General features: G+C 35.8%; 1 protein-coding gene across 1 annotated transcript in view; it reads left to right on the forward strand.

Annotated features, from left to right (window-relative positions):
• The window catches only part of Slc7a11 (solute carrier family 7 member 11), a 73,875-nt gene that overhangs the window by 22,522 nt on the left and 36,897 nt on the right, over window positions 1-14,456 (forward strand). Inside the window, exon 6 of the mRNA XM_046459649.2 lies at window positions 5,474-5,518. Within this exon, the coding sequence (XP_046315605.1) occupies window positions 5,474-5,518 (45 nt within the window). The remainder of the gene's footprint in view (window positions 1-5,473; window positions 5,519-14,456) is intronic.

Below are 14,456 nucleotides of genomic sequence, written 5' to 3' on the forward strand. Positions count from 1 at the left end.
CAAGAAAGAAGGGTGGGAAGAGGTCAGAGAGATCTTACTTTTGTGGCTGTTTGTTTCCTTCAGTTGAGAGTACTCAGCCTGCCAAGGCTCAGAGTTTCGGGTATTGTTTTCTAAGTCCCAACACCATCAAGGTCACTACCAGATTTAGCCCAGTGTCATAAGAAACAAACAAATACTGGGTCTTAAGAGCCAGCATAAATCACTTATAATTATGTATCCGTGAGGACAGAACAGTGCCATTAGGTACTAAAGATTAGTACTTGGCTTGTCAAAAGGTCTTTCAGCTGAAGCTCCAAGGATATTTACAAATAGTGATTAATGAACTTTTTCTACTTTCCCCTGAGAAAAAAAAATCTGAAATAAATGAGGCATGCCCAGGAGGTTATAAAATGGTTTCCTAAAGGCAGGAAGGGAGAAACCAAGACAATAAAATCACCTGTACCAGAACATGGGTAACATTTTAGTGGACCTTAGAAATTCATCAGAATGTCCTCAACATCTGAAAATAAAAGTATGCCACAAAGATGATTAAAGTCATGTTGCCGCAGATATGATTCCTTTGACTGGAGGAGTGGAAAAGTGTGATTGGATAACAATAATTATGAATCAATATGGAACTTTCCCTAACTAAATTTTATTTATCTAGTAAGCTTTAATTGAAATGAAAGTTTTAAGAAAGCCCTGTAGGCCCCCAAATATCATTTAAACATCCAAAGCAGTGTGGTAAGATTAACTTTCATTGTTTTGGAGTAAATGATGGCACCATTTTGTTTATTTATTTATAACACTAACAAATAGCTTTAGCTATAAGAACGTTCTAGGACCTACAAAATAATACCAGGAAACTTCACTAGCTCAAAAATTATGTAAACACATTTCAAACACAAATATAAGTTCCTTTTGTTTCTTTAAGCTTTTAGGCTCCTAAATTCCATCTAATGCAGGGAAATATAAAGGTATTTCAAAATAAATGTACCTACTAATCTCACTGAATTATGAAAATATGGCATTAGAAGAAAAGGAAGAGCATATAGCAACTTAAAACTTTAGCATGGTTTTGAAGCAAAATATGATTGAAGGTTGTTTGAAGATTGTAGCTCGGAGACCAGTGTGAAAATATTTGTATATTCCCAGAATATTTTTACAGTCATTGTGTGTAAGCATTAATCACTCAGTGTTTTTGAAGTCCTTTTACTTTTGTCCAAAGCACAATGTGGTGCTAGGCAGACAAAAGAACTGAGTGTGATCACAGGGTTAGAGGCTGAATCCACTCTTCCCTGGCTATTCAGTCTCAGTGAGAGCTAGTGGCCTGGGGCAGCAGCCAAGCTACTCTGAGGGTCTCTGGAAGCCTCAGCGTGGAGTGGGGAGGTGGCAAAGGCTTTCAGCCACAGCCAGGCGCTGGGAGCCTGGTGGTATTCTGTCAGGAATGTGGAATATGGAGACCATCACAAGAGAGATTTGATTAATTCTGTTGAATGGAGTTCTCTTGCCCGTGAGTCCCCTGCATCTGTTCCCATGGAATCTTAAAAGACTTCTCTCCTCACTCCTCCACCACCTGGCTCAATATTCTGGTCACCTGCTTTATGTGGTGCCAGGTCCCTCCACTTCTGAGGCTTTTGAGGGCCAACAGATTTGTCCATGTATAAAGAGTCTTTTCATTTCTGATTATCTGATTAATATTGAATTTTGTTGATGCTGACCCCAAAATATGACTCTGTTTACAGGATGGAAGGTTTTTCTAAAAAGCTTTATGCTCTCATCACAGAATCCTTATGTCTACTCCCTATTTGAAAGCGGAAGAAGCTCCCAATTTCCTCATATTCTTGAGGGTTCAATCACAGTGTTGGAAAATAAGTCCAGGATTTCAATGTAGGAGACAGAGAGTGACTGTGCTTCTGTAATGGGTGGCTACACTCTCTGAACACTGCTTTCTGGAGAGGGTAGAAATGCTCTGGTGGCTGATGTACAGCTATCAGTCTGAGAAAAAAAGGATGCTGTGTTTAGGAAAATAGTCTATTGGTTTGAAATTCCAGAAGAAAAGTTACTATCAGATGCAAGTGGAGAAGATAGAGCCTAAAAAAATTCCCCAATAGAGAGGCGTTTATTCACTTTCTAAATGTGAGTCCTACCATATGACAGCTCCATCTTTCATGATGTGATTCTACATGCGAGTCTTAAAAGACTCGGACATAGAATCATAAACAGGGGACCATAAATGAGCCACTTCCTATATTGCTGCTGGGACAATGTTTAACCTCCCCCCAAAATAAATAAATAAATAAATAAATAAATAAATAAATAAATAAATAAATAAATAAAATGGAGGCATTGCAGATGAGGCAGACAGAAGCAAAGCAGCTATTGTCACCAAGGTTACTGGCCAGCTTCTTAGCCTGTCCGGAAAAGCAGCAAGACCACTGTTGTCCTGGGGACCTTGCTCGCTCTGAGCAGTTGAATAGGAAAAAGACACCTCTGAACCTTGGAGAACCTGAATAGAATCAACTTTGGGCTCTGAGGAGCACAGAACCTTTCCAGAATGATGAAAACTCCTTCACGGAAGCATGATTAGGGGAAAAGAAATCATTAACCCAGCGAGGTCACAGAGTTGGGTCAGAATAACTTTAATACTGTTGCCAATATCTGCATTCAGAGAAACACATCTGCCAGTCCCCCTGTGGCTCTGGGGAACCAAACCAATTTCAATCCCATATCTTGATCCAAAGTTAAATATTGCTTGGTGGGATTTTTTTTTTCCCTAAACCGTGAGCCAGAAAGTAGTTTTTCAGTTGTCTTTTTTTCCCTCCCTTTTAAAGCTTATCCTCAATGGACTTAGTCTTTCTAAAGCACCTGCTGGGATTATTTTGTACCATTGTGTCAAATCTAATCTACAGAATAAGCTTCTTTTAAAAATAATTCACATGGTTGGGTATTGGAATGTGCTGCTGGCATTACAGAGCCTTTTGTGCACAATCATGGAAAAGCTGGGACAAAAGATTCTGTAAGCATCTCTGGGGGCCTTGAGGAGATAGAATACCCAAGAATTCTGTGGACTCAGGGCTGGAGATCACAGAGCATAAAGGTCTATTTCCCACAGGATGTGATGTTTGGACTAAAATAAGAAGCTTTCTCCTTCTTTCCCTCCACTCCCTGCCCCAGGTCTTTCCTCCCTTCCCTCTCCTTCCCTCTCCTCCTCTCTGCTGTTCTCTGGAACCATGGAAAACATTTGAAGTTAAATTCTTTCTTCATAACTGTTTCCCCTTCTTGCTTTAATATTGTTGGAAAAGACTAGTCTCTAAAGCAACCTTTAAGAAGAAACTGGCCATCTTTGACGTAAGAAATCTAGAAACAGTTCTTCGTGTGTGATTTTTTCTTTTTCATTTTCTTCCTGTACTTGTATTTTCTTCCTGTTGCCTGAGGCTTATAACAAGCACATCAGATCTCTCTCAAAGAACATATTCCAGATGTATGCACTGACTGTTGCTTGCTTTCCTAGTATAATGACAACCTCTATTTTTAGAAATTTAACTTTCTAGTCATTAAAAAAATGTCTTGGCTACTGACCTTTTATATCGCCTTTATCACTACTCTTCTCTCAGTGTTTCAAACAGAACTACTTAAAGCATAGTCCTTCCAATTGCTGGCAGCTTCACCTTGAACGTCAACTCCTACTTGAGAATTTAGATAAGGTTTCCATGAAGATGGAGCAAGACAGGTTTCCTCTTCTTTCTTTTAGGCTGTGAGGTAAGCACATTAGCTGATGGGCTAATATTCCAACCATCGATTTTAGAATGTAGAGAATTTGTACATCAAGACCTGTGCTCCTGTGTACCCATGTAAAAAGTTATTTTTAACCTTCTGCGAAATAAGATATCAGGAGTAGGTTGAAAATATGATTTCCTAGTTAAATGAAGAGATAGCGAGTTCTTTGTTTTTTTAGTTCTTTTTCTTTTCTTAATGGTCCCTCAGTTTTCCCATTTCCATGGTCTAGTCGTCTATCCATGCTTACTTCATGATGGAATCTGCCTCAGCCTTACATTGTGAAAACCGAATAAAGAACTATGAGGGCTTAAAGGCTGGCTAGCAGTCAGTTCAGATTACAAAACAAACTCCAGGATTCGAGTGCTAGACAATCCCATATGGGATGGAGAGAGTCATAAAGTGAAGGAAATTTCTCTAGGGCCCCGATATTTGGGTGTTACTTGCAATCCTGTGGAGCTTGAAAGGAACCTACTGTATGCCTAGAATATTTCTTCTCACGTAAAAAGACCCAGAAAGTGTTGTGGACTTAAAAATGTACAAAATTTCCTGCTCTTTAGTTGGTGATTTATGGTGCAAAGACTACGGATGTGCCTGAAATTAACAGGCCTACGTGGGAAAAAAATGAGAACAGTCCTGCGACGTGAGGTTATTTGGAACATATTAACCTGAAAGGAAGATGTGTGAATTGAGGATTTATCACATTTTTATTTTTTAATTACAAATTGACAATTAGAGTTGTATATGTTTATGGGGTATAAAGTGATGTTATTATTTATGAATATTATGTGGAATAATTAAATCGAGCATATTGACATATTCATCACCTCAAATATTATTTTTGTGGTAGAACATTTGAAATTTACCCCCCCCCAGAAGTTTTGAAATGTTTATTATTCTACCATTTGTGGTTCCGACTTGTACACTGTGTTTCTGTCTAGGAAGTCAATAACAGTTCCCTAAATCTAGAAATGCTACTGTCTTATAGCACTGTAAGTTTTGATATATGTCTCCACTTCTGAATTTGGAGGGGGCAAAGGCCATCTTATAAGTTCTCTTCCCATTTCCTCTGCCACACAAGAACTGCAGAATACTAAACTGTTGCTCATATGTCATTGGGCATAACCACCCTGACACATTTCTGTACTCAGCCTGGAAGACCTCACGCCTCCTCACCAGGGCTACCACCCAGGAGTGTTAACCACTGAGCCACACCCCCAACCCTTTTTATTTTTAATTTTGAGACAGAGTCTTGCTAAGATGCTTAGGGCCTTGCTAAATTGATGAGGCTGGTTTTGCACTTGTGATCCTCCTGCCTCACCTCTGGAGTCACTGGTATTACAGGTGTGCACCATTGCACCCAGTCTAAATATTAAGAGTTCTTGACACTCAGGTTGGGGGATGTCTCCTCTAAAAATCTCCCCTTGACCTCCCAGGCTGGGCTTAACTCCACCTCTGGCTCCCATGTGTTGCACTGAAGAGAAACTACGGGATTTTCCACTCTCAGATCCCTACTGTTCAAGTTAGAAGCACTTCACGTGTGTGTGGCTTAATAGAAAAATAATCTATGGGGGTTTTGTTGCTAGATATTTTCATTGTACTGTAAGTATTTTTAATGAAGTTTTCATAATCTGTGTTCAATTTTAAATATTTAAAATGTGAAACTTTGATTACAGTGGTAAAATATATTAATAGTTGCTAATTTGTATGCTTTTAGGTTTTACCTCAATTTTGTCACTGAAGAAGTAGACAACCCTGAAAAGTAAGTAGCCGTATTTACTCTGAAATTTTTATGAGGAATAGAATGTAAGATTACCTAGTTGAAAAAGCAGAGCCAAAGAGGGAGTTTAGTGGGGGCCAGTTACCACCATCATCTTCACCACCAATGTCATTGACATTATCTTAGGCACATACAATTTATTTGATTTTATCATAAATTATGTGTAAATAACTTAATTATAAATTATATATTCAATACTATTTTCTTATAACCTAAAAAAGAATAGAGTTGTATCTTAGTAACCTGTCTTACATAAACACATACAATGAACTTGATATTAACTCTCAGACGCAAGTGTAGCTTGAGCTCAAAAAGTTCTTATTTCTAGTAATACATGTTCTTTTTTTTTCATAACTATTTGATTAAATAAAATAATGTAATTAATGGAAAAGAGTTATGAAAGCATGGAAATACATGTAGCATATCATAGGAAGTTGTGAATTTGGAGACCTGAATCATTATTTTACCTTTTCTTTCTAAATAACAATGTGATGATTGGATGATTGAATGGTGATTTACATAATGTTTCTAACACAGGCTAAGAAATATGAATTAATATTATGTTTTGCCCATAAACATTTGACTTTGTACAGAAAAACAACGTGCAAATTTGTGGGGAAAAGAGGGAAAATTTAATAAGCAGAATGCAAAATATAAACTCTAAAGTTATTTAATTCATCTTACTTTTATTCAATACCTGCTGTGCTCCAACCATGTTGGAGCATCTTCCATGATAAATGAGGTTTGTCTCTGAAGATTTTATTTTCTAGTTAATGAGTTGAAGCTGTAAACAAGTAAAGGTAGCAGTGTGGTTGATATCATAGTAGGTTACTTCCTTGGTGTGGCAGAGAAGAAAGGAGCAAGTACTTGACCCTATCTGGAGGGATGCTGCTAATGCAGAATCTTGAATGAATTAGTAAGAGTTTCCCATGTAACTAATGAAAAAGAGAAGGGGGTAGAGGTTGCTTGACTTCTAGGAAAAGGAGCAAGTACAAAGGCAGGTCCGCATGAAATAACCTGGACATCAGAGAAGATGCCTAAGGGTCAATGCAGATAAGATGGACCAAGGAATTCCGGCACCTGGTGTATTGGGAGGTAGTAAACTGTTGGGAGATGGCTGTCAGGAGGTAGATCTGGCCAGGTGAAGGATGTCAGACACAGCCAGCAATGAATGGTAACAGGATGCTTCAATATGACTGACTCAACTGTTGTGCAAACCAATATGTAATATCATTGTGGAGAAAGCTACTTTATTCAGACATGTGACCAACTTATTATAGTATTGTCATATTTATAACTGGAATTGAAGGCAGAGAACACACTATTTACCAGGAACCAGTTTTAACATTACCTGGAAATGATAAACTAACTTATGACAGTAAAATCTAATGTTTACAGAAAAAATAGGTGAAGTACTTGAGAATTATTAGTGTATAAGTGGAGACACAGAGAAAAGACTGCTCTTAACTAGATTTTACATAAAATATTTATTGGATTTCCCATATGTGAAAGAAATAACTATATTAGGACTGTAACTTTTGAATCTGAAAACATTTTAAAGAGACACACTTCTAAAGTCTAATGTAAGGGAATATTTATTATGGAAAAACATGGCAAATTGTAGGTTTATGGACCTACAACATAACATTTATTACAATAGTACTTCAGAGATGTAGTTCAAATTCTTTTTTAGTGTTATTTTAATTTTATTTGCCATGTATACATTACTAATGTGTACATCAAGTATATTTTTAAACTCTCTCTGCCATTGTTACTATCTGAATTTTGGATATATTCTACCAGAGTGCCTTGCCAGTCAAGAATTCTCTTTAATTCTTTTCTTCCTTAATTTAATTTCATTTCTTAGTTTCTCACACTGATAATGTCCATGATTCAATGTATACAAATACTAAGGAATAGTGATAGTGATGTGATTCAGTGTTTTGTTTTGTTTTTCTGTTGCAAAGAAATTTTCTTATCTCAAAAAACAGAACAACAGCACGTACCTCTCTGGTTGTGTTGGTAAGTCAATATGTATCAAGTACTTAGATTAGCGATTGTCACTTTTTCTCTACATTATTCTTTTTACTAATGTTACTGATATATTCTTATTTTAGAGAAAGGTAAACTGTTATTCAGATAATAGTATTATCCAAGTTTCAGTATTCTAAAAAAAACATTTTTCTTTAGTGATTTTGAAAGAAATATGAAAAATTATTGCATATCATATTGAAACCTATGCACTACATTTTCAGTACTGAAGTTGACTATGTATTTCCTGATCTCTCTGATTCTTGTGTACAGATTTCACTGGCATTTTATATTTAGAGAAAACAAGCCTACCTTTTAAAGGGAAAAACATGAGCTATATCAGTTTTATAATAATTTTAAACTAACAGTAAAAGCAAAGTTTATTACTTGTGATTATATTAGATGAGATATTATCAACTTTTGGAAATTTTCATTTTTACAAACTTCATGAAATTTATCTAGAGCCCTTTTAAATTTATATACTTTCTTAAGGTCTTAAGCTAAGGGACTTTTGGGGGAGAGGGAAGAATCTCAGTTTTGAGGTCAATGTAATGAGCAACAGGGAAACAGCTTGAAGAGAGAAGCCTTTGACGACCTTTCATTCTTTTACATTTGAAAACCCAAATAGTTAGTTCCTACATGAAATATTTTGTGTAAGACTTAGCTGACACATTTATTTTCTCAAAATTAAAATATAGGAAATGCACAGAATCTCCTTAGTATACAGTCAAGGTTGATGTTGTGTTATGTATTTATCAACCAAACTAACTCAGGGTTTGAGCATTTGCATTAGTCTTAATTTTGAAAATGACATCTCCTGACAATGTTAATGATCAGTTTAGGTCTTTAAAAACTGAATTTTATTTTTAAAACACAGAAAATACTTGGGGAGACATTTAGGGTAGACTGTTAAGAACAGATGGTACAATCATGTGGAGCTAGTCCAGATGCGTAATTTGTATTATTTTGTAGGTAGATATGGCTCCAAAATACCTTTAGTAATGAGGGAGAATAATTACAATCCCATCTCCTTTGTGACGTGCCAAGATAAATGTGTTTCCCCATCAGTCACGAGCCTGCATTTCCAGGTGTGCTGCGACTTGCAACTTTCTGGCAGCTGGTGTAATGAATCATCAGCCAACGATACAACACCTTTCACTATCCTCCTCCATGGAGGCCATAAAATCTCCCCCAAATCGTGACCTAATGGAAAAGGTGGTAATTAATTTAGGTCGGTGAAAATAGCAATGTGATTTAAAATACATAGAATGCAGAGTCAAGTTTCATAATCTTGATTGACTACCCTGTACATGTAATTTCATTTTGAGAAATCTTTCAAATTACCTAACATTACTCTATAAAACAATTTCCGAGTTGCTATTAAAAACTTGCCCTCAGTGTTGTAACAAGAGAGAGAGAGAGAGGAACTTGGACAAGAATCTCTGTTCATGTGATTACATTTATAACATTGAGACGTTTTCCCAGGCCTTGCTTAAAATATTTTTTTTTTCTCCAAAAGTAGCTTTGGATTTATGGAAATAGCAATCTTTCAAGTATAATAATTGCCATTGAACTTTTATAATAACATAAGGATATTGCCTTTAATAATTATCTATAGCATGGTGACTGGCTCCACATTTGAATGTATTAGAATAAGATTAGTATTTTGAAGGATATGAATGTCTAAAGTTTATAAAGTGAAGGTCATAGAATCCCAAGGAATATCTAAATTTTAAAAATGCCATTGTTTCTCCAAATGGCATGTATAGTAATAATGACTGAATATATACTTTAAAAAATTAACAGTGTTTTTGCAAATATATTGAGTTTTGCCTTATGACATTTTTTTTGAATATACAATCCATTATTTGAAAAGTTATACAGTGAAAAGACCATATAATTAAGATGTATGTTTATAGTCCCGTTCTTAGATTGATAAATTGTGTCTTGTGTTGATGAAAGCTAAGAAATGAATTGCTTTGCTTTGACCTTGGGGATCTGAGATTAGTCAGTTTGTCTATTAGACTTGTTCCCCGTGTTCTTCTCACTTCATTTATTCCTTCTGTTCTGAAGACTTGGAAGTAGTAGACTTAGAGGAAGTCAGTAAAGCTTGATATCATCAGTCATTTTTGAAGAGCAGGCTATCAACATGCTCTGAATAATCAACTTTAATAGAAGGTTTAAATAATCAGAGTGTCATGTTTAATTAATACTTTGCCTGCTTCCAATTTATATTAATTGATGCCTCAAAGTCATCACACCTTGTACCAGTGATAACTTCTTAGAAAAAGAGAAACTTGGTTGGGAAAAACACTTAGGAGACCTTTAAGGCAGTGTGAGAGGTCAGATTGAACCCAATGGTCCCACAACAATCTTCTAGTTTGCATTCAGTTCAGACGTCCCAGTCTTAAGAGTTTTAGTGTATTTGTTTTCATTCCTTATTGACTCTTTAATTCCTTATTACACTGCTTTATATGGCTTATAAATAACAGGCAATATAAAACTGTTACTTGTAGGCCATATAAAACTGTTAACCTGATTAAAAACACAGCAAAACAAAACAAAACAAAAATCTGCCTAAATGTGTTGTAGCCAAGATGCATGACAGAAGGCTAATGATTGTTTTGAAGTCCTTCTGTCTTGTATTTTGCTATTTTAAAAGCTGCAGTTTTCTATAAGAGACAAATCTTAATAGGTTTAAACTTGCTAGAAAATAATCTATAATGTTTTGACAACTTGTGTGTGGATTATAGTAAAATTGTGTGATTTTTGTTGTTGTTGTTGTTGTTAATGTTGTTACAAGGTAATGTGGTGTGCATTCTTAGAATATTTCCAAAGTTTCTACTACAAATCCTCAGCTGATACATGTTCTAAAGTTATGTAAACTAATTTTCAAAAAAGTTACATCACTGTGAATAAATGCATATAGAAAGATCTGGATTATTAAACAGATTTAATTTGTAGATGTATTTGCCAAATGAAATTCTTTAAAACTGAGGTCTCCTAGTAGAAGAGCTTAAGGATTCCAAGCCCATTATGAGGCAAATTTCTTCTGAACCTTGGCTTACCAATTTTAAATAGACAGTGATATTCCTATATTATAGTTCTCTTGAGCTTGTGAGGATAAAATATGTGAAATTCAAAAATGTTAATGAGCTCAACAAGTAATATAAATTGTAAAACTGAATTTGCAGCCAAGTTTACAAAGATTTTCCCTTTGGCAAAATGAGCCCTCCTTTTATTAAGGAAGACAGGCATCACCAGGATCATCTTAAAACATGACACTGTTTCTCACCAATTGTTGAAAAATTTGACACCTAAATTAAAACTCTTCTATTTTGTACTTTTCTCCTGAAAACAGGCATAAAGTTTGTTAAATCCTCTTTTAAATGTGTTCCATAATAGGAGTATAATTATACAAGGGTGGGCACTGTTGCAGGCAAAAGGCCAATGTTTGGCCAGATGTTACAGAGGTGAAATGATTCTAGTTCAGAGAGAAGGTCATCAAGTGGCTTTTCTTGCTTTTGTTCAGTCTAAAAATTTCTCCCTAATGAAACGCGTGGTTGATGTACATTGGGATCAAAATTCTTGCATTTCTCAGCTTCACAAATGCATAAAAAACACATTTGGCTCCAAGACAGTTTGTTCATGTAAGGCTGAAGTGTCAAATAAGTGGTGCAGAAGTTATAGGATTATATTAGAATATTTTATCATGGGGTAATCGGAGAAGACAGATATTAATCCTTCAAGTGCTTTGTGGAAGCCATTTACCTTTTTTCCCCCCCCAGGATTCCAAAACCATTGTGAGGCAAAATTTGAAGGGCACTGTTTTTGAATGTTTTACTTCCTTTCATATTTCTAAGTTCTAATTTTAGGCTTACTGAAGTTTATATTTTGAGTCCAAAATAATAAACTTGTTTTAGGAGCAAAAACAATGGCAAATTTAATTTTACCCTGTGTTTCTATTCCCTTTAGCCAAAAATAACAAACCCCAATAGGTGAGATGAGTAGAAAGAATCAGAATTTCAGAATTAGAGGGAGTCTTGGAGATCATCTAATCTAGTTTCAACCAGATGTACAATTTCCTTTCTAATGTCTTTAAACAGTTAATTCTCATAAAAGATGAAAAACTGGCTACAGCTTCCTTGAACTGGGCTGCCCATATTCTTCTCTTGGCTAGATTGACCAGTAACCTTCCAGCTTCTATCACCAGTTTCACCTCAATTAAATTTTTGGTTACAGGGCATAAGCAATGTGCATCAAATGTCTTTGACTGCAATAGGCATAACCCATGTGAGGAATTAATAAGCACATCAGAGATTCCAGAGTTAGAATCTCTGGAGTCTAACCTATTGTGTGTATTCAAACATTGACTCTGCTTTTTGATCTGCTCTTATCTGAAAGGAAGTAGGATTGTCAGTCATTAGATTGACTCCTGTTTTTCCATTCACACATTTGTAGCTCCCTTCATCCATATTCTTATTTATGCAAATGAGCTACCTTCACTCTTCTTTAGGTGTATATTTATTTCAAAGTCAGGTGATTGTGCCCAAAATGTGGCTCAGAAGTAAATTTTTACATTCTGGCTCATACTTGGTGAAAAAGTACTTAGACAACCAAAATCTAGTCTGTAGATCACTGGCTGCTTGGACATTCATTCAATTTCAGTGTTGTTTAAGATTCTCACTGAGACAGAATAATATTATAAGTTGTTCTTTAGAACGGAGACAAGATGCAGTTGGGTCTTATATTCACACATGCCATTCCTAGAAATAATTTTGATAATTTTGTTCTAGTTATTCCAATGTTGACTCAGTTTAACAGTATACTTAGGAAAATCAGCAATTCTTGAATTTGTATGGGCACAAGTCAAAACTGTATTACCAATATAACCACCTAAAGTGAACCAAAAGATGGCCTTCATTTTTATGAACTCCAAACATATTTGCTTACTGAGTCTTTGAAAACAGCACTGGTTCAGGAAAATTCAAAATTCTAATCCTGCCTCTTCCTAACAAGCTGTTTGACCTTGGACAGACCTCTAAATTACTTCCGAATCCTTTGTTTGCCACTTTTAAATGGAAGATAATAATCCCTATATTATGGTTCTCTTGGGGTTGTGAGGATAAAATATGTGAAATTCAAAATTGTTAATGAGCTCAACAAATAATATACAAGCACCATCTGTAACCAAAATGTATATTCTTCAAAGATTAGAACATTTTGCAATCTTTGAAAAAACAGAGGATTAACAGAATTGTTTTATGAATGAGGGGTGCCTTTTCTACACACGTGACCTATTAATCAGCTTGAAAAGTTCTTCTGTACCATCAGCAGAGTGCCTAATTATTAGTAGTTAAAAGCTTCATGAAATGGTGAGAATTGCTTTTTTATTTATTTTATTTTATAGTGTGCAGCCTCCCTCAGGTGACAGTATGCTCACACATGATGATCGGAATGAATGTCTTGGCAGATTATTTGTTTTTCTTCTGAACCAAATATTTGTATGCCCACACCCATATTGTCATTGTGACACAGTTGGCTGACAGTGCTGATATAATAGATGGACTGTTTGTATTTCCACTGCAGTCATCTATTTCTAAGTTCACTATCTTACAAGAAACGCTTTTATGAAATCTGACAAACAAGGTCCTGATCCGAGTGGCTGGCATCACATATTTTAACATTTTGTTTTTTACTTTTTCCAGAAATGAAGCTATTGAGTTGATACAAAATAGGAGTATGCAGGTTTACTCCCAGATGGCTTTTGGAATTTTTGCCTAATATAAAGGCTTTCTTTAAAAAATAAAAACAGCTTTTTGAAAAAAAAATCTAACTCATGGATAGAGTTCGGGGTCAAGGTAGTCTTTCAGATTATTTTTAATAACATGATGTGTGTTATCTCTGTCCTGCGGTGGAAAAGCTTGAAGCTCAGAGAAATGAAGTCCTTGTATGGCTGCTGAGGTAGCCAGTGAGAAGATCAGGATTGTACTTCATGTTTGTCTGGCCCAGGGCTCGTACTCTCTTCAGGACACTGGCTGGTCTGGTTGGGAGGTAAAGCAGAAGTGATCTGTGAGTGTACACTTTGGTTTCCTGGCTAAGGAAGTGACTTTGTTATAGAAAAGGAAGTTACAGGAAGAATAGGACCTAGAAAAGCAGAACAGAGAAATGGCCATGTCTGAGGCAGGGCGTGGATTTACACAAAGCCTTAGGGGAATTGTTGGTTTCAGGGAATATCGTGGTAAAGCCAGGGTCTGTGAACAAGGGGTGGAAATGGTGGCAGTAGAATGTGGATGTTGGTATATGGTGAGCCTTAGTCTTCGTCATGAGAACTTTGGATCTTTTCCTGGAGCCAATGGGAAGGGTGCTGTTGTGAGTGTTTGGTGCATGGGAATCAGTGTTTGCAGAGGATTATGATGGCAGGTTCAGGGTTGTTTCGGTTGGGACACATAGGCAGTTTAAAGACAACTGTAGTTCATTATGACATATTTAATCTTCTTTCGAGTGCTTATTTTTAATAAAAGAAAATATCTTTGAGAAGTTAATTGCCTCCTACACTTGAACCATTGCTAAAGTCAAACAAAACGACACAGGATGTGACAGACATCCTGTCAAAGAGAACCAGAAACTCCCATCCCAGAGATGGAGGTTAAACTACTCAGAGAAAAAAGGATGAGTCAATATATGTTTACATATCCTCTGCAAAAGTATAGGGTTGTCTTTTCTTCCTTTTAAATTTAAAAGACACTATCATATATTTTCCATGCTAATGGGAAGAGTGAATGGGATAAACTAATGTGAAGATAGTTTACTTTAAAATAAGTTTGTATTTAAAACCATGTTGAAATGAGAATTTGATTAAGCATTGGAATTCTCAAAAGAGAAATAA

This window comes from Marmota monax, unplaced genomic scaffold (genome assembly GCF_021218885.2).
Source record: "Marmota monax isolate L192 unplaced genomic scaffold, Marmota_monax_Labrador192_F-V1.1 WCK01_AAM20220418_F8-fsc00039, whole genome shotgun sequence".
NCBI classification, from domain to species: domain Eukaryota; kingdom Metazoa; phylum Chordata; class Mammalia; order Rodentia; family Sciuridae; genus Marmota; species Marmota monax.